Source organism: Rhinolophus ferrumequinum, chromosome 17 (assembly GCF_004115265.2).
Source record: "Rhinolophus ferrumequinum isolate MPI-CBG mRhiFer1 chromosome 17, mRhiFer1_v1.p, whole genome shotgun sequence".
Lineage (NCBI taxonomy): Eukaryota > Metazoa > Chordata > Mammalia > Chiroptera > Rhinolophidae > Rhinolophus > Rhinolophus ferrumequinum.
The window spans coordinates 41,645,927-41,668,919 of record NC_046300.1 but is presented as its reverse complement, the minus strand read 5'-3'; the positions used below and the strand labels follow the sequence as shown (position 1 = coordinate 41,668,919).

At 49.4% G+C, this 22,993-nt stretch overlaps 1 protein-coding gene across 4 annotated transcripts in view; it reads left to right on the top strand.

Annotated features, from left to right (window-relative positions):
• The window catches only part of IFT122 (intraflagellar transport 122), a 64,939-nt gene that overhangs the window by 27,882 nt on the left and 14,064 nt on the right, over nt 1–22,993 (top strand). For all 4 annotated transcript variants that reach the window (XM_033132365.1, XM_033132363.1, XM_033132362.1 and 1 more), the window contains 7 exons: nt 427–591; nt 3,085–3,282; nt 8,179–8,319; nt 11,514–11,567; nt 14,464–14,625; nt 18,771–18,937; nt 21,627–21,798. In XM_033132365.1, coding sequence (XP_032988256.1) covers nt 427–591; nt 3,085–3,282; nt 8,179–8,319; nt 11,514–11,567; nt 14,464–14,625; nt 18,771–18,937; nt 21,627–21,798 — 1,059 coding nt within the window. The remainder of the gene's footprint in view (nt 1–426; nt 592–3,084; nt 3,283–8,178; nt 8,320–11,513; nt 11,568–14,463; nt 14,626–18,770; nt 18,938–21,626; nt 21,799–22,993) is intronic.

Sequence of the window (22,993 nt, the reverse complement as noted above, 5' to 3'; positions counted from 1 at the left end):
CAGTCGATAACTGATTGCTGTCACCACTCATGATCATAATTATTTTGCTGTGATTAAACCAGAGGTCTTATCAGTATTTATCGTGGCCTCTTCCTGTGTGAGTGACTCAGATCTCCCTACATGATATCTGCTAACCCTGCAGTTTGGGTAATATCATTAACAAATTCCCAGTCAAGAAGACATTCAAGTGAGTGTGTCATGTCCTGGGGCCTGTCATCACTTGGGTGACCTCCGGTGAACCGTGCTCTGGTCTTCTAAGGATGAGCCCTGCTCCCTTTCTTTGGATGAATCCTTTTCTCTGCACAGAGCCTCTGGTGAAGTTAGTGGGAGTTGCTCTTGTAGAACACATGGGATGCCAGCAGCCTGGCGGTGTTCCAGGGTCTTGTTGCCATAGTGACTCACACTTTTTCTCTGAAATTTTGCCAGATCCTAAAGATCTTCGTGGACAATCTCTTTGCCATTGTCCTGCTGAAACAGGCCACAGCCGTGCGCTGCCTGGACATGAGCGCCTCCCGCAACAAGCTGGCCGTGGTCGATGAAAACGACACGTGCCTGGTGTATGACATCTACACCAAGGAGCTGCTTTTTCAGGTGACGTCCCAGGGAGTGCCCCGGACGTGGTCCTTTGATAAGAGACCCTCCTCTAGCTTACCAGTCCTTACAGGAGGTGCTCACACTCTGGCTCCCAGGTGGGTCTCTGGGAGGAGCAGCGAGGTGTAGGGGTGTAGGGGCCGTGCAGGGGAGCAGAGCCTGAGAGGCCCCAGGACACAGCCCACCCCTCCCACACACGGGCTCTAGGAGCTGGGCATGCCTCTTTGAATTTTGGTTTCCTTGCAAGTAAGATGAGCAAAACATCTTTCTTACAAGGTTACTGTGAGCAGTAAATGGATAATAATAAATCTAATCAGGGCATGTTGTAGGCTGTCAGTGCACGGTTAATGTGATGATGATTCTATTAAAAAAGTCTGCTCACCTACTGGAGGCTGCCTGCATCTATGAGTGACCTAAGACACAGTGAGGAAACAGGACTAGTTTTGTCATCTGAAAGAAGGGGAGCGATGGAGGAAGCCCTCCCTTCTACTTATTTTGCAAGGATGCTATAAGAGCCAGCAAACTGAACTGTTTGGGGGACAGGCGTTGTTTACACATCATTCAGTTTTGTGGCTGGAGGAAGTGTGTCACTGGAGAAGACAGCCTAAAAGCCCCATGCCCAGTGCCTGGCTGGCCTTCTGCTGGGCGTAGCGCTGCTCTTTGCCTCTTCAGGGATTTGTAAGTGGTCAGGGCCCATTTGCCTGAAGCGAGTTCCCCTACAAAGCTAAAACCTCCCGATTGGCTTCATCAGCCACGATCGGTTTGCCAGTGTTATGGGCAGATCGAGGTCTTTTCATCAGGGCTCTTGTCTTCAGCAGTAGAAGCAGTAGAAGCAGCAGGGTGGAGGGGTGCTGGAGTGGGGAGCTACCGCCAGTAACCCCCACGAGATAACAACTCGCTCACATCACTGGGGAGGCCGAGTGGTTGAAGGGAAAGAAGGCTTTCCCTTCAGACAGACCTGGGCTCCAGTCCTGCTTCCATCACTTACTGTGTGATCTCAAGTAAGTTAGTGAACCTCTTTGAGTCTCGATTTCTCCTCACCTCTAACATGGAACGAGTCATTACCCCCTCACAGAATTGCTACAGGACTAAACAAGATACCACAGTGCCGAGCTCAGGGCCTGGCACAAAATAGGGCCCTCAGTGCCACTTCTCCTCAGTCTCCACACCACCCGCTGTAGGTTGCTTAGCAGGCCCCCGTTGTGAATGTGTCCGAGCCGAGAACCATGTAGGAGTAGAAGGGTGTGTGTCTCTCCTGGTCCCCACTGAGGGTTCTGTAGTAGGTTGGGGAAGGTAATTCTCAGCCCTGGCCAGGAGACAAACATTCCCAGCTATCTTTTTTTCCCTCTTCACTGTCCCTGCCCCCTGCAGAAAACAGCTATGTTGTGTTTTTTCCCCTCATTATAAAAGTAATCCATGCTCATTATAAAAGATTTAGACATTGTGAGAGATTCTAGGCAGAAAGGTATGAACGTGTGCCGGTCCCTAGGGCTCTAGAGCTGAGCAAAAAGCTGAGAGGAGTAGAGGGGAGGGAGTGCCTCCCAGGGTGACTATATTTTTACAGTGTGCAAATTATAAATGTAGAGACAAGTATATTGCTTTTTAATTTTAAAAATAGCTCACTGTTCTTTTGTTTATTACTTAAAAAAATAGATGTTCATGACTAAAAGAAAATTTCAGGCAAAGGAAAAACAGAAAATGAAAAGCACCCACCATTCTACCCACTGAAGAACAATCCCTGTTAATTCCTTGGGATATACCCCTTTAAACTTTCTGTGCATAGCTGTGTGTACTCATTCTTTTTTAAAAAAATACATTTATTGGGGGATATTAGGGAACAGTGTCTTTCTCCAGGGCCCATCAGCTCCAAGTCATTGTCCTTCAATCTCAGTTGTGGAGGGCACAGCTCAGTTTCAAGTCCAGTCGCCATTTTCAATCTTTAGTTGCAGGGGGCACAGCCCACCATCCCATGTGGGAATTGAATTGGCAACCTTGTTGTTGAGAGCCCGCACTCCTACCAACTCCGGCCGCCCCTCCAGAAGCTCAGCGGCAGCTCGCTGTCTTCAGTCTAGTTGTGGAGGGCACAGCTCACTGGCCCATGTGGGAATCGAACTGGCAACCCTGTTGTTCAGAGCTCATGCTCTAACCAACTGAGCCATCCGGCCGCCCCTGTATACTCATTCTTTAACAGAAGTAAAATCCTTCTGTTGCCAATATTTTTCACTTATTATGTAATGATTAATATTTGGGGATAACAATTTTTTTCAAAAGTAATGCTTGCTTATTTAAAAATTCCAACATACACAAGTGCATACAGGATCTTGCCCCTCTCTTCTATCTGTTTCTTTGGATCACTTTTCCTCCCTTTCCTTCTATCCCACTGTTAGCAATTCAGTGTGATTCAGGCTATAAAAAGAGAACCTGACTGAATGTAGGAATGGTGCCAAAGCCCAGGGTGGTAGTCACAGGATCCCCACCATTTCTGCCCATCAGGAACCAAATGCCAACAGCGTGGCCTGGAACACCCAGTGTGAGGACATGCTCTGCTTCTCGGGAGGAGGCTACCTCAACATCAAAGCCAGCACCTTCCCCGTGCACCAGCAGAAGCTGCAGGGCTTTGTGGTCGGCTACAACGGCTCCAAAATCTTCTGCCTCCATGTCTTCTCCATGTCAGCTGTGGAGGTGCCGCAGGTAACGCGGGGTGTGCCTGTCAGCTCTCAGCAGTGGCAGGAGAGACAAGACCAGGAAAGCCAGGCCCCTCTCTGGTCATTTGGGGAGGGGATAGTGAGGAGAGAGGGAAGAGAGAGAAGAATGACAGCTGTGATGTCATGGAAGGCATTCTGGACTTGAACCTGAAATCCCGTTACCACCCTATGCAACCCATGTCTTTGGGCAAACAGCTCAACCTCACTGAGCCTCGTTCTTTTTTGATTCCCTCTTTCTGGTAGGGACAGGGAGGGCTATGGAGGGTTGTCTGTCAGTAGACAGAGTGTGTTTCACTGAGAGCCGTACATGGGGCAGAGTAGAGCAAGCCAGCAAAGCTGAGAGTCCCGCAGAGTATATACACAGGCGCATGAAGTAGGGTGGTATGTGTGAAGAGAATATGGGTGGGATCGGGTGAGGGGGCTGAGCTCTGTGAGCCAGAAGGGGGGCATGGGACTAGCTGCACAAGTCCCTCAAACTAGAAGGAGACCAGAACAGAAATGGGAGGCTGGAATCTGGAGCCATAGAACGAGAGAGGGCAGAAACACACAGATAAGAGGGCAGAGACTGACAACCTGAGGCAGGGCTGGCCAATCACAGCCATCCCACTGCCTGTCTGCCTCCCAAATAAACCGTGCCCACTGTAGAACTGCTGTAAAATAGAGAGAAGCACCAAGGAGGGGGACATTAGCCTTCAGAATCCAATCCTCAAGAGAGAATCACTTTTAAACATTTGGAATATATCCCCCTGGTGACTTCATGCTTGGAATGCAAACAGCAAGATAAAATAGAGCTCAGAGGGCATTTGTTCAGTTAGGGTATTTTTAAACCCAGTCCTTTTCTATGTGTTTATGTAACGTATACATGATATACAATTATGAATATATCATATAAACATTTTGAAACAAAAGCAGAATAGTACTATAAATATTGTTTTGTGACTTTTGTCTGTAAGTATTGGTCATAGATGAAACCTCAGACTTACTGTACTTAATTTGCTGAATGTGGACCATAAATAAGAGACACTTTTAATCACCTTCTTTTATTTCCATCTTCTAAGTTAACCTAACATTTACATATTGCAGACTTATCACTTTGTATGGATTATTGGCTATCAACTAGCAATCTAGCTTTTTCACTCAGCCGTCTACTGGAAACATGGCTCCATATCAATAAATGTACTTTTCTAGCAGTTTTAAATCCTAAGATGATTCTAGTGTCACATACAATTGTAAGATCTCATACAGAGATCCCTGTACAACCTGCCCAGTGTCCCCCACTGGTTCCAGTTTGCAAAGCTGCAGTTCAGATTTATCACCTGTATAGGTTTGTATCGTCACCACCGCCACCCCGTGAGATCCTCGGTGTTGGGTCACTCTTATTATAACCACACCGCCCTCCCTGCTGCCTGCGCCACACCCCGAATGGTTTTTAATGACTGCATTTTATCCTATCTTACGGATCTTCCACAACTTTCTCAACCAGTACCTATTGTTAGACATTTATGCTGTTTGCAGCTTTTTTGCTATCGTAGTTAGTGAACATCTTTCGAGCTAAGTCTTTGTTCTTATCTCAGCTCCTTGGTATAAATTCCTAGAAGTGAAATCGCTGGGCCAAAGGCTCTTTAGGCTGCATATGAAAGGTTTTTAGACACGTTTCCTGATTACCTTTCAGCTAGGCTACGTCAGATCTACGTTCCCTGCACACATCTCACCTTCTCTCACTCTCCCTGGCTTGGCTTCTTGTAAAGGGTGGGACTGGAGTCCATTTCTTCCTTTAAGCTGATGATGCCCTCGTTACTCATTGCTGCAGGAACTATTAGGGCCTGACACAGAGCAGTTATTCAATAAATGTCAGTGGAATTCAGACCCGAGTAAAAGGAAACAGCAAAATAGAAAGCCAGAGAAAGAGGGGAGAGAGGTGGGTGGAAGTGGCCGCAGGAGGAGGGGCAAGAACAGCCCCTGTGGTCTACGTGTATTTCCTTGCAGTCCACATCTGCTGCCCATCCCAAACCCATGCAACACATCCACCAGAAACCCAGTCTCCCCCAATCATGCCAAACAGGCCATGCTGATTGAAAGTTTTTCTCCCAAGACTGCCATCCTAACCTCAAAGATAAATGCAGTGTGCTGCTCCCTGACTTTGGCCGTCCAAGAGGAGCCGAAGGGGCGGTCCAGGGCTTCCTCCGCCAAGCTCTTAAGATTCAGAAGCCAGAGTCCCCCCCCAAACCCCCATGGCTGCACCAAGGCCATCCTGCTGATGCAGCAGGTCAGAACTGCCAAGGGTTAGGAAAGGCAGCCTCAAGACAAAGGCTATTTATCTGTCGCCTCTGCCTCCAGCCATCCTGTGGTTTTGGCCTACAGAAGGGGGAGAAAGCATCAGACCCACTCTGGGGATTTCTGGTTTCCTTTCGAAATTTACATCATCTTGTGCAAGAACTGTTTGTCAAGGCTGCCAAGTAGGGCGGCAAACCCTGGTCAGGCTTCTCAGGGCGGGTGGTGACTTCATGCTTGGAATGCAACAGCGAGATAAAATAGAGCTCAGAGGGCATTTGTTCAGTTAGGGTATTTTTAAACCTCCCACTCTCATATTGTGCCTCCCAGGCAAGCCCAAATGTTAACCATTTGTCATATGCTCAATTCTGATGGGCCTGCTCGAGTCTCGTCCCACTCTTACGGGGCATTCAGCATGGTGGGAAGTTGCAGTTTAGAGGGAGAAGCACTGGCTTTGAGTTCTGACCCTGCCACCTAAACCATCTATGACCTTGAGCAACTCCTTTCACTCTTTGGGGCCTCACTTCTTTTCTGTGCAGTGGGGTTAAATATACACATCTTTCAGATTTTTGTCTGGCCCAGTTCCTAGTATTATTATTAATTATTATTGTTATTAACAATCTTAAAATAGGAAACACTATAAAACAACTAAATTGGAACAGAGGGTGCTCACTAAATGAGTTTAGAAAGGAAAGCTCATTGTGCACGGGGAGTTTGAGAAAGCTTGTAGGAGGTGGTGGCACTTGATTGGAACCCAGAAAGGTCTGGAAAGGCAGAGGGGTGCAGCAAGGGCATTTCAAACAGAGGGAAAGGCGGGGGTGGGAACAAGTCTGGAGAGCTCGGGCGATGGTGAGGAGCTGGTGCCGAGAAGGTACCATGGACATAATGCACTCGCTCACTTTTTGCCCAGCACTTCATCATTTTGAAAACACTTCTCTTGTTTGCCCGTGGCAGCCTGTGAGCTGGACAGGGCATCTCAGCAAAAGTTAATTTTACTCAGAAGAATTCACACAGCTAGGATGTGGCTGAGCGGGCCTAGCTCAGCTGCTCCCCCATCCACCCCCTGCTGCCCTTGAAGGGAGGGGAGGAGGGTGAGATGGCACGGGAGGAAAGACGAGCACTCAGAAGCAGGCACATCTTGCTGTTAGAGGGCAGAACGGCTTAAAAAGAAAACAATTTTTCTTCATTCTGAAGCTGAAAAATGAGAGAGGAAATTTCAAAGATAAAGGCCCCCAAATGGAGAAAACAGCACTTCCAGCTCCACATTTGGGAATCATTAGCACAGAGGTACTGGCTGATTGATCTCCACTGCCTGGGAATCCAGAAGGAGAGATGTAGTTCCCTTTAGCACACTGACAGGCCTGAAACAAGGGCAGGGCCTTTCGTTATGAAAGACACCCAGGCCCAGCCCGGATTTGTTCCCATGTACACACACACACACGCACACACACACACACACACACACACACACACACACACACCCCCCACCCCCCCAGGGGCAGGAAGGAGCCAAGAACCTGGAGTCAGGCCTCCCCAGGCTCCAGCCCCAGATCTTCCTCTTCTTGTCCCCAGACAAGTCTCCTGGGCCGTAATCAGGGAGTGATAATACCTGTGACACAGGGCCGTGGGGACCGATCGAGGAGCACTGTGTTACCCTAGGAGAGAAGGTGGTAGGAACTATTCACAGGTAGCACAGCAAGGCGGCCCCATCTGGAAGGAGGGAGGTTCCCAGCACCACGGACCTAGGAGACGTGTGTCTAGAGCAGGGGTGTCCAAACTGCGGCCCGCGGGCCAACTGCGACTCGCAATCCATTGTTAATTGGCCCGCAGCAAATTCCAAAAATATATTTCGTTTACTTAAATAAACCAGGTGAGGCAACACGTACTTCACCTCGAGTGAGTGGCCCGGCTGTTTGTGTATTTTACCGCATATGGCCCTTGGTGGAAAACGATGAAAAAAGTTTGGACACCCCTGGTCTAGAGCTTTCCTGGGTAACCGGAAGCAGATCCCTTTCTCAGGGTAAGAAGGTTCCTTGGCCTTCTTTGGGAGAGGCCACCCAGACCCCTCCTCACAGTAACATTGTTCATTCCTCCAGCCCATGTAGACGACGGGCCTGCCAGGTAAGCACAGCCTTGCAGTTGCCCTCGGGTTGTGCCTGGCCTTGTGGGGGAGACAGGCTTATAATATACAACCAGACATCGGGATAAAGGACAGAGGAAGCTCAGACTCCTTTCTTTGAGGAGTCCATGAAGACTTTCCAGAAGCGGTGACATTTTAACAGGGCCTGGAAAGCCAAATAGGTACTTTCCAGAGGGAAAGGAGGGGCAAAAGCATTCCAGATGAGGGTGACATCTGTGGTGAGGCCGGCCTGGAGGTGGGGAAAGCTGGTGGTGGAGGGGAGGCTGGGCAGGAGGTTTAGGGGGTAGCCTAGTGGAAGGCCCACGAGGTGGACTCCGGTATGGCTGAGGGTACTGCTTAACCACTGTAGCATTGCTCTGCAGGCATTTGTTATGAAGTAGGTACACACCTCTGGGGTCAGGCTTTGTAGGAATCTGACTTCTTTCCATCGCTCTGAAAACAATCTTCTTTCCTTTTCATGAAATCTTGCAGTCTGCTCCGATGTACCAGTACCTGGATAGGAAACTGTTCAAAGAAGCCTACCAGATTGCTTGTTTGGGGGTGACAGACACTGATTGGCGTGAGCTGGCCATGGAAGCTTTGGAAGGATTAGAGTTTGAAACAGCAAAGAAGGTAAGCATCTAGTCAGCAGGAGCTGGAACCTGCTCCTCGGAGGGTCCCTTGAAGAAGCAGAAAGGGGTCCAGGTGGCATATGGAGAGGCAGACGCATACTACAGTGGGCCCTGGAGTTAGACTGACCTGGGTTTGGATCTCAGCTCAGCCACCTCCTAAATATAAGCCTTTCTGAGCTTGCTCATTTGGAAAAGGAGGGTGACAATAGGCTCCATCGTCACAAAGTTATAAGGATCTAATGCGATAATGCCTGTAAAGCTTGTCACAGGAGAAGCATCTCATAGATTCTAGCTGTCACTCTTATTAGCTATCATTTATGTAAAGCACCTAGCTAAAAGCCTGGCACATAATAGGCACTCCATAAATGGTAGCTTTTGTCATTGGTATAAGCACTTACTGGTATCAGGCCGTTTATTACACAATGCTGTTTCTCTTGGCAGTCTGCTAAGTATGGTGGAAGAGATGGCCGAGCTCTCTGACGCTGCCAGTAATGCCGTGGTGTCATTTCCGGGCTCGGTCTATCAAAACTACAGAAGTGGCTGAAAACAGTTGACCCCTTTCCACACATTAGAAAAAGCCCAGCTATGTCTCTGAGTTGGGTTTCTATCTGGAACCTGAAGTGTAAGGAAAAGGAATGACCTCCAACCCCCTCTCCCCTACTCCTCCCTTCCATCTGTATCTTCCCACTGCCAATTAATGAGCTACTCATTCTGCCCATACTACTGCTCTGGTAGGGGAGGCGTTGCAGAGGCACGTGATGCCAGCCCCGTGCTCGGCGTGAAAAGAGAGTGGACCGAGACCAGACTAGGATCCAGAAGCCTGGGTGAGACTCAGCTCTGCCATTACAGGCTGGATGACCCCTCAGTCCTCCCATTTCTATAGTGGGGATGGTGAAGACACAGTGCCATCAGGCTTAGCCGTCACATTGTAAAAGGGATTCTAAAAGTAGCAATGGTTGTACAGTGCTAGCTGTTATTCAAACAAGTACAATTATAATTATATAATGATTACATTATATTTTTATATCTACTGTGTCAGGAAAGGGCTTTAAGAATTCAGAAGAGGGAAGAAACATTTCCATGGAGGGAGGAGGGAGCTTCCCTCTCCTGCCCCACTCTGAAATGCCAGGAGGTATGAAGAATAGCAGAGGATTCCTAGACTATGTTTTGTTTTTTTTAAGCCTGGAATGAAATCAGCCAGCAGTGCCTAGCTCAGTGTTAGATGCTTAGCAAATGTTTGAATGGATGAAAACTGACCTTCCATTTGCTTAACACCTGCCCCCAATTCTGTATCCCCCACCTCCAAACATTCCCTGAGAATAGAAGTTATTGTATTAAATCCACAAGATTTTTAACCATAGACTAGAACTTGATCATTTTATCCAAATCCCTAGTCCCCAGCCTTTCTTTTTCTGCTTTGCCAAGTCACTCAGGCACACATGGAGGTGGTCCCCACTGCTGTCCCCACTAGATGGCAGCGGAGAGCTGATTAGCGCCTGGGACCGTGCTCTGAGCAGAACTGCAAATGCTTCTCTGTTCCCATATTTCCTTCCCTGAGGTTATTCATGGGCCTTGTGACTGACCACTCGACCAGGGCACCCCTGACTCTGCAGAATGTGTCAGGGCTGAAGGAACTTGGAAACAGATTTCTCACTGTGGCAGGGAAGAAGTCGGTCCAGGGCCCCCCAGCTGGAAGGAGACCTAGGACTAAGACCTAGAAGGCTCCTTTCCTCTCTGCCAGACATTTGCCAGACATTCCAGGTTTCCCTCTCAAGTTGCCTTAAGGAAGCCCAGACCTAGAAGATAGCTTATAAGACCTCCACCGAAGAACACAGGTGTTCTTGGCCCTCTATCCCTTTGCTCATATGATACCTGCCTTACCCTTTCAAGGAGTTCCTCTCTAGAAATACCCATTTTCCAGGTCCCCACTCTGATGCTTTACTTAACCCTGCCTCCCTTCACTCACCGTGCCCAGTGGATCTGTTCTCCAGGGCATCTAGTTCATACTCGCATAGCTCTTAGCTTAGGGAGATGTAATGATCTGTTTAATCCGCCTGCCTCCCCTTTTAGAATATGGGCCCCTGAATTGGGGAGGGGGACAGGAGCCAAGTCATACTCCTCTCCGGGTCCCCAGCCTGACAGGATGTTTGGTCCTATTGGATGAAAAGGTGAAGTCACATTGTGGTTATCTGTGAGGCAGCCAGAGGCTGGTGACTTGCTCATTTCCCCAAGTCTTTTTAGGACGGACGATGTCGTGCAGCTAAGTAGAGGCTGCCAGTGGCCAGGGTTGTTGTGCATTTCATATTCTAGGGACTTCAGGACCTGCTGTAGCCTCTAGGTATGTGTCAGCCCATTTCAAATGGGGCAGTGTAAAGAAGCACAGCTGGGTAGAAATGTTGGCAGCAAACCCACATGAAGATCAGCCTGACGTGGTGGGTTATGCTCCTCTAAACCCCTTGCAGAATCTGAAAGCAACAGAAGAGGCTTAGCTAACATCCATCTTCCTGAAGAGGGGTGCCTAAAAACTTCTAGTAGCCCGTGGGTTAAAGTTTCTGGCTTTACTGTGAGTCCAAGGCAAGAGCTGCCCTTTTAGGATTTACGCAACAGTTTGCCTTCCAGAGACTTGGAGTGATTCATTCCCTGCCTCCCCCTTCCTTCCAGAAACCATCTTTATTCTTTCTCAGCTTTCCCCCTCCTCCTCTCCCTCCGTGACTGTTCTTTGGGCTCTGGGTGCCCTATGTTTATGCACTGTTGGTAAGCATAGCTGTCTCCTGCTTTCCATCCAAGTCACCAAGATGTACGTAGTCTCTCCTCAGTCTGTACATCTTCCCCATTCCCGCTCTGATGCCACCACCTCAGAGTGTCACACTGCCTTGTTCTTCCCTTTTGCATAGAGATTCCTCCAAGCAGGCACCACTACAGACTGCAGAATCCTAGTCTTGTTTTACCTAATCCCAAAGTGATTGATGCACCCAGGGTTTCTTTGCTCTTCTTTGTATGGGCTAATCCCAGGGATAAAGCTGTGCCTCGCTGGGTGGTATAACCCTCCTGAACACACAGTGATTAATCAATGCTTGCTTCTTTTCCCTCTTCACTGGCTCACTTTCTAAAGCTTGACTTCCCACCCCCAGCCAATCACCCACTTTTGAAGCCCAGAAAGCAGCTGATTTTCTTCTTTTATTTCTTTCCCTGTAGGCCTTCACCCGAGTACAAGACCTCCGATATTTAGAGCTCATCAACAGCATTGAGGTAAAGATGAAGTATTCTTCCTTCTCAGGAAAGCACAGATTTGCTGTCAGTGGTGTATAGGCAGCTCTTCAAGCAGGCAAGAGCTTTGAGGACACATGAACAGAACCCACTGGTGTCTGGGTATCAGGGCCACAGCCTTGCCTGGGCGGGCAGCAGAATGCCATGTGGGGGAGATAGCACATGGGAGCAAGGAGTGCAGTCTGTCACTTGGTAGCCGGGGGAGGCAGGTGGGTTCCTAATCTCTCTGAGCTTCGGGTTTTTGTCCGTGAAATGGGATGAGACCTACCTCGCAGGTTGCTGGGAGGATTACATAGGTCCTTAGCAACTGGTTATTAGCTGGTTACCATCCTTTAGGGCTTCAATATCGTGCCAGTGTAGGAGACATTTCCCGAGTGCACATGACCTGCGTCCCACCCATAGCAGTGGGGCTTGGGGACGGAAGTCTGCACTGGGCACCGGGGAGCTCTGGAGCCCTCCCCCCAGCCCACCATTCCCGGCTGAGAATAGCAGCCTCATCAGCCAAACCCTGATGGTAGGGGGGGCAGCAGCTAAAGAGGCGCTTCTACGAGCACCGTTTGCTGGGTGGTGGTAGACATGTTCTTAATTCCTGTGTATCTCAGTGCTGTCTGACTGTCTGTAAAAAGGCATACATATTTTTTCTCCTGAACAGATTTATTGTGAGGCTTTGGGAATGTGAGATACATTTGAATTCCCATATGGAAGCAGTGAGGAAATCAGCGAATGTCTTGTCCCTTCGATTCAGTTCAGCATAATCAACACGTGTTGTGGGCCAGGCCTGGTGCTGAGCCCAGTGGGTGGAGCGCTGAGTGGGAGAGGCCTGCAGGAGCTCACAGCCTGCTCGCCTAATCGTTGCCATTTGCTGAGTGCCTGCTCTGCCCCCATGCATGATCGATGTGTACACGACTTTAAATCCTCACGACTTAATGAGGCAGATACTGTTCCTATCCCTATTGGATAAATAAGGACACGGAGGCTCGGAAAGGCTAGGTCATGTCCCAAGGCTCCACAGGCAAAAGCTTGGTTCCAGTTCAAAGCCAGTTCTCTCTCTCAGGCTCATGCCGTCTACTGTAGGCCATGCTGCCATCTAAGAAGTTGCTTCTGGTGCAACCTACATACACACACACTCTCTCCCCCTCCCCCAGCACCATCATAAGGAGTGTTTGCGTCTTCTGTTGCTTACTTACCTGCACGATGGTTTGTTCAGAGCCATCTACCCGTGATGCCCAGTTTTACTTATGATCAGGGGTGGCATTTGTGAATCGTCTGGTCTCTATCTAGAGGTCTTAATCTGAAGCCATGGAACATAATTTTTCTCTGTGCACAGGTAACTGACCTCTGTGAGGGCCACCTTTCATGATTTACCAGCTCTTACTGAGTTCCGGTCTTATCGCTGCCTCTTCTGTGCTATGAGCTGGCGGTTGGTTAAAGTAAACTTGTAAGAATTGTCTCTTGAAAAAGAGTAAAGGGCCTTCGGGTGAGGACACATTTGGGCTGCTCTGAGGTCTGAGGCCTTAGTTGCTTGTTTCTAGGCACTCGGTATTATTCCGACGAACTGAGTGAGTTTCCTCACTAGGTTCCTTTGACAGGTGATCGGTAACTGTACTAGTAACTGGAGGAAGACTATCCGCCCAGATGGCTTCACGCATACTGAATATGCGTAAATCATTTTTCTTGATCATGGTGATATTCTGTGGCCTAGAGCGGATTATGGCCTAAATTCCATGCCTAGTGAAACCTATTTCTTTATCTCACTGCAAGATTTTAATTCATTTCCTACAATTAGGAATTAGTTCATTTGGCTGATTAGCCTAAACTATGTGTAGTTTCTTTTTGTCTTTTTAAATTATTTCTGTCAGTGGGGAAGCATGTTGCCTCCAGCTGTTAAAACTTTCACCAGCTTGTCTGGGAGTTTGATTCAACGTCTCATCTTCCTCCACTGTGATACACTTGCTAGAAAACAAGCCAAAGGAAACTGCTGGGGATGAGAGATTGGGTGCTATTGAGTGTTTACAAATACTTGAGCTGTAGACTAATGAATGTTCCCTAACACAGGAGGAAGAAGTATGCCAGTTATTTCCCTTCATCCTCAGCACTGCTAGGATGTGTCTGTGTGTGTGCACATGTGCGTGTGCGTGCACACGCAGCTGTGTTTGGGGACCATCACTTATTTCCGAAGGTGATGGTATGTGGTGCAAAGAGCGTCTGGACTCGGACTGAGCCCAAATGCCAGCTCTGTCTGACCGCCACCTGCTCCTCTTCTGAATGTCAGCTTCCCTCAGCAGGATGCCTCAGTGGTACAACACCCCCGTTGGGTCCATGTGGGAAGTGTGTACCAGTGCCTAATGGGTGCTCGGGATGTGGCATCACTCACCTTCACTTTAGAGATAGGACACAGTAAGGCTCGTTATCTTGTTTTGTTGTTTTTCTTCTTGGGAAGAACCCTACACTTTCTCCTGGTCTGCCATCATTGTGAGTCACAACCGAGCCAAATCAGGCCTAGTCACAACCGAGCCAAACCAGGCCTGGGGCCTTGAGAGATCTTGGGAGCTCCAAGGAGTGGGCAGTACACACCATCCTAAGTATGCAGTTGTTTCCTTAGAAGAATATGCAAGAAAGCAGCCCTGAGGAATTTCCATTAAACAAACAAAAGTTTGTATCTCTTTTGATCGTCCCTCCTCTGGAAAAAAAAACCTGCTTTTGTTGTTAAGCATTCCCACCAGAAACCTAGGTGAGAGACACAACAGCCCAGGAGCCAAGTGTAGGTTCCAGTAGGAAGGCCCAGGGGCTTAACTTGAAATAGCAACATCTAACCTTTGTAAAGGCTGCTTCCTGCCATGGCTGCAGAGGCCATTTCCTGTGCTTCTAATTTTTCCAGGAGAGGAAGAAGCGGGGAGAGCCCAACAATGACCTGTTTCTGGCAGATGTGTTTTCCTACCAGGGGAAGTTCCACGAGGCCGCCAAACTGTACAAGAGGAGCGGGCACGAGAACCTCGCACTGGACATGTACACTGACCTCCGCATGTTTGAGTATGCCAAGGTATTACCCCACATCCCGGCTGGAGCTGCCCCGTGGAAGCCACCAGCGTTCTGACACTGTGGTGTCCGAGTTGTTTACCCCAAGAGGTGGTACAGACAGAAAATAGCAATGGAGGGCAAACTGGTAGGCAAAGGAACCATCGATGACCTCTGGTTGAAACTGACCTAAAACTGAACCTCCAGGGTGACATCAAAGGGACAGAATATGACAGTTCAGACCTTTGTCATGACAGAACTGGCTGGACTGTGAATGTGAACCAGCAGAGTCCCTTCGTTAAGTGTTCAGAGTTAGGGCATTAGGATTGTCTCTCACAAATTCTCTCAAATCTTTGTTAGAAGCCCCCGAAAATCAGTGTCCTCAGGCCCGAGCAGTTCTGCCAGCCTCATACAGGACAGTGTGCTTCATTCACTCTGGCCAAGGTTTCCTAAGCATCTGCTCTGAGTGGTACTGGCCTTCACCCTGGGCCTTGGAGACGCTATGATCCCCCTGCCCTCCGGCGCTCACGCAGTGTGCGTCCTGGCACCCAGACGGGTGCAGCATGGCTCCCACCCATCAGCAGGGATGATGGTGGAGATCTCCCCTTGCATTTGGAGGGCCCCAGCAGGTATGGGTGCATGAAGGAGAGTTTCCTGGAGCAGGCTGAGGGCTTGTGTGAGCATGAGTCCCACTGAGGAACCCTGACCCCAGATCACTTGCAGTTTAGCCTAACGCGAGGTAAAAAGAGCCTTGGCCCCATCGAGCAACCAGGTTCTTCCTTCCGCTGAGGTGCTTTTGTTAGCCTGCCTTTCCCGGTATTGTCAGAAGAGGCTTCAGAATGTTACTAAATGAGTCATCAGCCACAACCAATTAGTGGCTATTAATGTCAGTTATCTAGCTCACAAGTTCAAGGTGGAAAATCCTCCCCATTTTTTTTCTGCTCTTCTATTCCTGAAGGTGGCTGTGCTCTTTTATCTTCCACCATCTATGAGAAGGGGGCGGAAGGTTGTGTCTGGGTCACTGTGATGTGGCCCAGGGGTTTGTGGTCATCAGGGGTTTGTGGACGAGCACCTGGTCCCCAGCCTGTCTCTTCACCTTGGAGGTTCCTTCACTCCATCCCTCAGATCTGGGTCCTTCAGGTTCCCCCACTTTGACCACTTCAAATTTTTCACACCCCCTTACACTCCCAACACACACATACACAGTTTAACACCGCAATCATACTGAGAACACCTAAATCAGTGCATCTCTTTCTGGGGATAACCTTTAAACCGAGGCCAAAACTTAAGCTAAAGAACGGAATCCTAGGGCTAGAATTTAGGCATTAGGAGAGCTGGCTGTGGTAGTTCTTTGGAACCTCGGAAACGTCCAGTAGGCATCTGTGGTGCAGTAGACCGCATATCACCGTGCCATCCAGAGAGCCCGTGTGAGTCCTGGGCCTTCCGATGGGGGACTTGGGGAAAGCCTCTTGACTTTGCTAAGCCTCCATTTCCTTCTTGCAGAGTGACATAGCTGCAGCTCAGCTTAGTTCTGAGAATTGCACAAAATAATGTATGAGAAAGCCCAAGCTTACAAAGGCCAAGCTGCAGAAAGGTTAGGAAAATGAGAGCGGCCACGCATGACCACAGAGTGGCTGTTCTTCAGACCTCTCCCTGGTCAGCCGCACTCCCGCTCCCACACGGAGGCCCCTCCTCACGCTTTGGGTGGGCTTTGTGCTCCCACACTCTCCCGCCCAGAGATGCAGCCCATTTACACACTCCATCTGGTCTGCCTCTCCATGAAGGCAAATACCTGGGGGTTGTTTTCAGTTGTAGATTTTGCTTTTTTCTTTTTTTTTTTTTTAAATCACAATTCCAAGTAGGTTGGTTCCGTTGCAGTTCCCTCCCCCCAATAGTTAGAGAAAATGTGTACATGCACATTGTGTCGGGGGTGAGGGCACAGTGCTTATTAACATGGCATGTTTTTGTTTATTTGAAACTCGCTTCCCAAGGTTCAATCTGGTTTTCAGGAAATTTTTAAATTACATTCCCACGTACAAATAAATGGTATGCTTTCTGGATAAGTGACATGTTTATATGGTGATAAAGGGAATTATAATGCTCTTAACTCTTATGTAGTATGTCCTTATCAAAATCACCAAGCATGAGAACGCTGTTTAGTCTCATTCATCACTCAGCACAACCTCCTTCTGTCTACTTTAGGGCAAAGTCTTTGCCATGCCCCCAGATAATGTGTAAATTAGCTTCATGGAACCAAAGCACCTTTGAAAACCCAGTTTGTTGAGCCTTGAAGGAACCATTTAGACTCAGCTTCAATTAGGTCAGAGCTCCTGGAACGGGACTGTTGGGCTAACGGAGGCTCCCTCAAGCCTGTGAGCTGTGTGCCTGGCTGGTCTCCTCATTGACGACCCAAATTTATGGCTCGGTTTTGGTCTCTGACCCTTCTCCCTACGGTCGCAGCAAGTCCACTTGGAAGGGCATTTCTGATCTCGTACGATGCCTGTTTTCCCCAGCTGTTAACCTCATCTAACCAACCAGGTTAGCAGAGCTTCCAGCTTTGCGTTGGCATAGAATACACGTTGTAGTAGCTGCTGGGAAGAAAGACTGTATCTGTAATGGCCCAAATTAGCCATCTTCAGAGAGTTAGCGGTGTTTTCCAAGCCCCTTTCCTTTCCCCTGGGTGAACTCCAGAGGGACCGAAGGCCAGCGAGGTGGGCCTGTCTTTTATTGGCTCCCCAGCATCTGGGTAGATGACGTTCTTTCTTCCCCTTAAAATAGTCGGTTGCCTTAGGCCAATCTAATATATTATTTTAGGGGCTACACAATTACCCTGAAAGCAAATGGGAAAAAAAAAAAAAAAGAGAGAGCTAATTGTTCAAGTAGGTTTTTAGCATACCTTGACTGCACTTTCCTGACAGATGAGTGCTAATCATGGGGAAAGCAGTGCTTTTTTTGTACTTTGTGAGGTTGACACAGCGCACTCTCTGCAGGGTACATTATTCCTAAGACAAACCGCTTCTTACCAGTAATGCAGATCTGGGCTCTCAGCGCTCTCAATTTCCCTTTTTGAAAAGCCCCACCTTTAAAAATGTCAGCACCAAAGCTGCCTCAACTATGACAAACTCCCACGTATATATTTTGGGAAACTATCCTGAAAAGAGGTGATTTTCTGAGGCTGTTTCTCACGCATTCTAGGGCCAATCCCAGGAAGCTGGGCCTGGCCCTTCAGAGACCCCTTGTTGTGGTGGGAGGAACATGGACCCTCACGCTTTGACCTCTTTGCCTCCAGATCCATAGGCCTCTCTTCCTTCAGAGCTTCTCTCCAGGCCCCTTTTTCCCCACCTCAGATCCCCGGTGTCCTCCTGCTGTCCCCACTCCTGCAGACCTGATGTCCAGACAGTGTGATACTATCCAGTGGAGAAGTAATTAACCAAAAACATTTGTGCGCTTTATCCGCCCTAGGGAAATAGCTGGGGGCAAAACCAATGGGATGATGCTCTAAGTTCAGGCAACAGACCTGAATCAGAAAACAGATAGAAATAGTACTTCCAGTGTGATGGTGATGGAGGGGAGGGGACAAAGAGGCCCTCCTAGACTCGGTGAGTTGTTTTGTCTAAGTTGAAGGGACCACGTGCTCAGCTTCACTCTGAGGCATGTGGTATGATCCCTGTTTATCTGAATAAATATTGTAGGTCTGAGTATTCAAAATTGTACAATCAGATTGTAGAGTCACTATATAGCAATAGTCACATATACATCAAACTATATGAAAGAGAGAGAGAGAGAGAGAGAGAGAGAGAAGAGAAAGTAACCTGATCATAAACCCTCCACACTGCCGTTTGTGTACAGTACTGTGAAGAGTCTGGAAAGTGCTGTTTAGCTGAAGAACAAATGTCCCTTAGTTGGAAGGGCAGGAAGTGCCGAGGCCCCTAGTCCTTGACGCTGTCCCGGTATCCCCAGGGGCACCTATGGGGCGGCCTATGAGCATCCCTCCCTGACACCTGGGACGGCCCCCCCAGTCAGCCACGCAGGGATGGGCCCACACTTGCATCCTGATCGCCTGCTTCAGCCAAATGGAGCCTTTGCTTGCTCCAGCTTTCGGCAGCCTGACGTAATGCTGGCAGCAGGAAGTTCTAATTCGGAATGTTTTTGTTTGTTGTGCTTCCTCAGGATTTCCTTGGATCTGGAGACCCCAAAGAAACAAAGATGCTAATCACCAAACAGGCTGACTGGGCTAGAAATATCAACGAGCCCAAAGCCGCTGTGGAGATGTACATCTCGGCGGGAGAGCACGTCAAGGCCATCGAGATCAGCGGCGACCATGGCTGGGTTGACACGTAGGTTTTCAGTCCCTGCCCCAAGAAGCGTTTGGCGGCATATCATGTCATGTCAGCTCTTTGTTTTGACTGACAAGGAAAAAAAATAGTGTTTCTCTAAATATCTAATCCGAATGTGGTAGTAACTAGGGTTTTGGGAGAGACAGAGATTGAATGAGGCATTTGCTGCCTTTGAGGAGCTTAGCGAATTCCGCGGGGAAAGGGTGGGAGGGAGTGAGGAGCGGGGGACACCCAGGTGTTGGCATTGCCATTCCCTGAGCCCTCCCTGTGAGCCAGGCACTGCGGTACCTTGCAGGCATCTGGTTCTCCCCTCCTACCCCCTCTGCACCGTAAGCGTGGGTGTTTCCATGCCCATCTTCCACATGAGGAAACCAAAGCTCAAGGACCAAGTGATCACACAAAGCAAAATAGCTGGGATGTCGTGAAGCTGAGCTTCAAACTGACCTGGCCAACGTCAAGGCCCATAACACCTATAATGGAAGGAACTGGGAAAGAACAGGAAAAATTGCTGGCACATCAGGAAAGGAGATGTGAATTCTCACGGGAGGAACCATGGATGTATTCTAGAAGGTAGTCACGTGAAAGGCCTTGATGCATTTTAAGAGACAGAGCTGGTAGGAAGGGGCAGAACATGCAGGCCGGAAGAGCAACAGAAAACGAACAGGTTGGCTGTGGTTGGAATAAAAGGTGTAGGTGTGGGTGGGTGAAGGACAGCAGACTGTGGGCAGGGGGTCTGGGAGGATCTCGGGTGCCAAACAGGCATCTAGATTTGTCAGTAAGTAGCAAGGGTCCCTTATCAGGGCTGTGCTGTCGGAAGCCCACTTAGGCAGTGAGTGTAGAATGGAGGTGAAAAGTACAGGAAGGGAGACCAGATGAGTGGCAGTGCAGTAGACCAGGGAGAAATATGGTGGCTGAGGGAATGAGCGAGGCAGCGGGGAGGCTGAATTGACAGAATGGGGTCGTCGGGGTGGGGCCAGGCGAGGGGGTTGCAGGCTGGCTCTGAACTCTGGGCCTGGTAGTGGGAGTGCCACTCACTCGCCAAGGTAGAGAACAGAGGAGAGAGCAGGCTTGGGGGGGGCTGCCGGACAGAGGATGGATTCAGTGTTGGGGCCCTTAGAGCATCAGATCCCCAGGGAGAAGTCAGGGAAGTGGGCTTCATGCTCATACATGTATGTGTATGTGTGTGTGCACGTATGTGGGTGTGAGCGAGAGAGAGAGGGAACGCGTGTGCAGTATATGTGCGCACGCTGCCACAGCTGATAGAGGGCAGGTGAGGGAGCGGCTCCTGAGGTGGGCTCAGTCTGCGCCCACAGGGAATGGCAGCCCAGACAGGACCTGGGGAGGGGAAGGGGCTGGTTAAGAACTAAGTCACCCCTGTGAACCCCACCATGTGGTCGGCGTGTGTGTCCAAGAATAAAGTTGCTTCAAGAAAGAGACATAGATTTTGCCCCCCGATTTATTCTTTCCACAAAGGGGATGGTACAGGAGAGAGCCAGGCAGATTTAAGTCCCGCTCTCTCCTCTGGTTTTTCACTTCTCTTTCTTTTGCAACTGATATGTATCAGGTTACCTTGAGGAGAGACTTAACTAGTTCAGGAAAGAAACATTCAGCATGTTTTGCCCTTTCCAGGCTGTAAAAGTGTCTCTTCTTCAGGGACATTTGATTTGATGGGTGGGGCTGAGGGGGTTCTAAGGGGTTGCCTGTGCCATCTTTCCCTACAAATGTGTGGCTTCTCTGCTGAGCAGTGTTATTTTTAGATGCCATTATTATTCTAAGTACAGATTGACAGGCCTCCCTGCGCTTGCCTGTCTCTGAGACAGGGATCTGTTACAGCTGCTTCCCTTTCCTTTCTCACAAAAAGCAAGCTGGGTAGGACCCCTTTCTCCTGGGAGAGCTGGTTTTACTCCAAACCCTGGCCTGACCAGGGGGAACAAACATGTTCCATTCAGCCCCGATGTCCCCACAAGCAGTGGGAGAATCGGTCACCACTGGGGAGAAGTGGTGAGCCAGCAGTCCCTGTGGTCCCTCCCCCGTGGTTAGCACCTTGGCCAGGAGAGTTGGCACAGCCAGGATTTCCTGCAGGCCTGCCTTCCAGAGCCCAGAGCAGGCCCCACACATGCCGCTTCCTGTAGAGGTCACCTCACTGAAGAATTGTCATGCCTCTGCCTCTACTTTCTCATGAGAATTCCCCAAACCATGGTGGGAAGAGCACTTTGCCACTTCCTGGCTGCAGTCTTGGGCAGGTTGCTTCACCTTCCACCCTAGTCTTTAGTCTTTTCATTTGTAAGATGGGAATGACAGTACCACCTCGTAGGGTGGTAGAGATTCAATGAGATCACCCATGTGAAAACTCATGGTGCTCTGCATGGTGCAGTAGGTGATCAGTAGATGTTCATTTCACTCCCCAGATCCTGCTGCATAGGCTAGTAACTCCTATGGAAGGCACGTGAGGGGGAGGCGGGGCATGGTGTCCTTTAGCAGGCAACCTCTCCCAGTCCCTAGGACTGTTTTTGGAATGTGTATTCACTCATTTAATAACCCCCCTCGAGCACCAGGGACTGTGACACCACACTGAGCGCTGGGAACATCGGCGCGAATCAATACAGAGCCCGCCCTGGAGAAGACCCAGGAGCCCACTCCGCTTCCTGCCACAGGAGGCCATCTCCTCCCTCTGTACTTGGCTCTCCAGGTTAATCGACATTGCCCGTAAGCTGGACAAGGCCGAGCGGGAGCCCCTGCTGAGGTGCGCTCACTACTTTAAGAAGCTGGATAACCCTGGCTATGCTGCTGAGACCTACCTGAAGATCGGTGACCTGAGGTCCTTGATTCAGCTGCACGTGGAGACCCAGCGCTGGGATGAGGTGAGGGTAGAGCATGCCTCGTGGGTTAAGGGGCCCCGCCTAAGCCCTTGGCCACAGGGGGTTTTTGGGGGTTTGGATGGAGAGCAGATGCCCTCATTGTGGGAATGAATTGCAGTCAGGAGACTTAACCTCATTGCGGTCAGGAGACTTAACCTTGAATTCTCTGAGCTAGATTGTCTTAGAGGGCCTTTGGTACTAGCTTTCCATTTGTTCATTCATTCATTCATTCATTCATTCATTCAGAAAAGCTTTATGGACTGCTGGCTCTGTTCCAGGCCTGTGATAGAGACCAGGGATGTGAGAGTTAATGTGACTGTACCTGCTGTGGGTCTGAGCTGCCTCTGGCCAGCGCCACAGGCTAATGCCTCTCTGACGTGGAGACACACCTGTGTGACATTTTAAACCTTCTGGGTGGCATTTTGGCAGAAAATGTCACCCACGCATTCCAGGTGCAGGCTGCCAGAGCAATTTCAGGGGTCAGGCTCCTCCTCCTCCTTCTTGCCTACCTGCCACTCCCGCTCCTGATCTAGGCTCCTCTGGCCCGAGGGACAGGTGAGAAGAATTAGCCAGGTCAGCAGGAAAGATGGCTGAGGTGAGGCTGTAGAAGCAGCTATGTGCTGCCCTGTCTGTGGCTTGAACGCACCTTCCAACTCACTGGCTACCTGTGCCCTGGATTGAAATTCATCCCCAAGAGGATTAGAGGCTGCGCCCTAAGTCCTTACCCCGCCTCACCTGCCCAGCATGGTCTAGTTTATAGAGCCAGAGTGAGACCTTTTCTAGGTGTGATGTGTCTGACTCCTGTCTGCTCTCTGAGCCGCTCCATTTGATGAGGTGACAAGGTCACGGATGAGAAAAGGAGGGGCTAGGGACAGAGGCAATAATGGCTTCTCAAGATGAATTTATCAGGAGCTTTCTGAAGCAGCATAAATTAGAACATCTTGGAACCACTCAGTCCTGGCTATATGTCAGGCAAACTTTCTCCCGTTGCCACATACTGTCCCCCGTGACTCATTTCCGATTCTCCTGGCCTGACAGGTGGTTCTGGGGCTTAGATAAGCAGTCACTGGGTCCCATACAGCACCAATCCACCGTCATCTTTGACAGCTAATACACAGGATGATGATAATGTCAGTTCTGTTTCCTTAGGTGTCGCCTGCAATTAAAAGAAATCTGTTTGCAGCGCCACAGGAGCCCA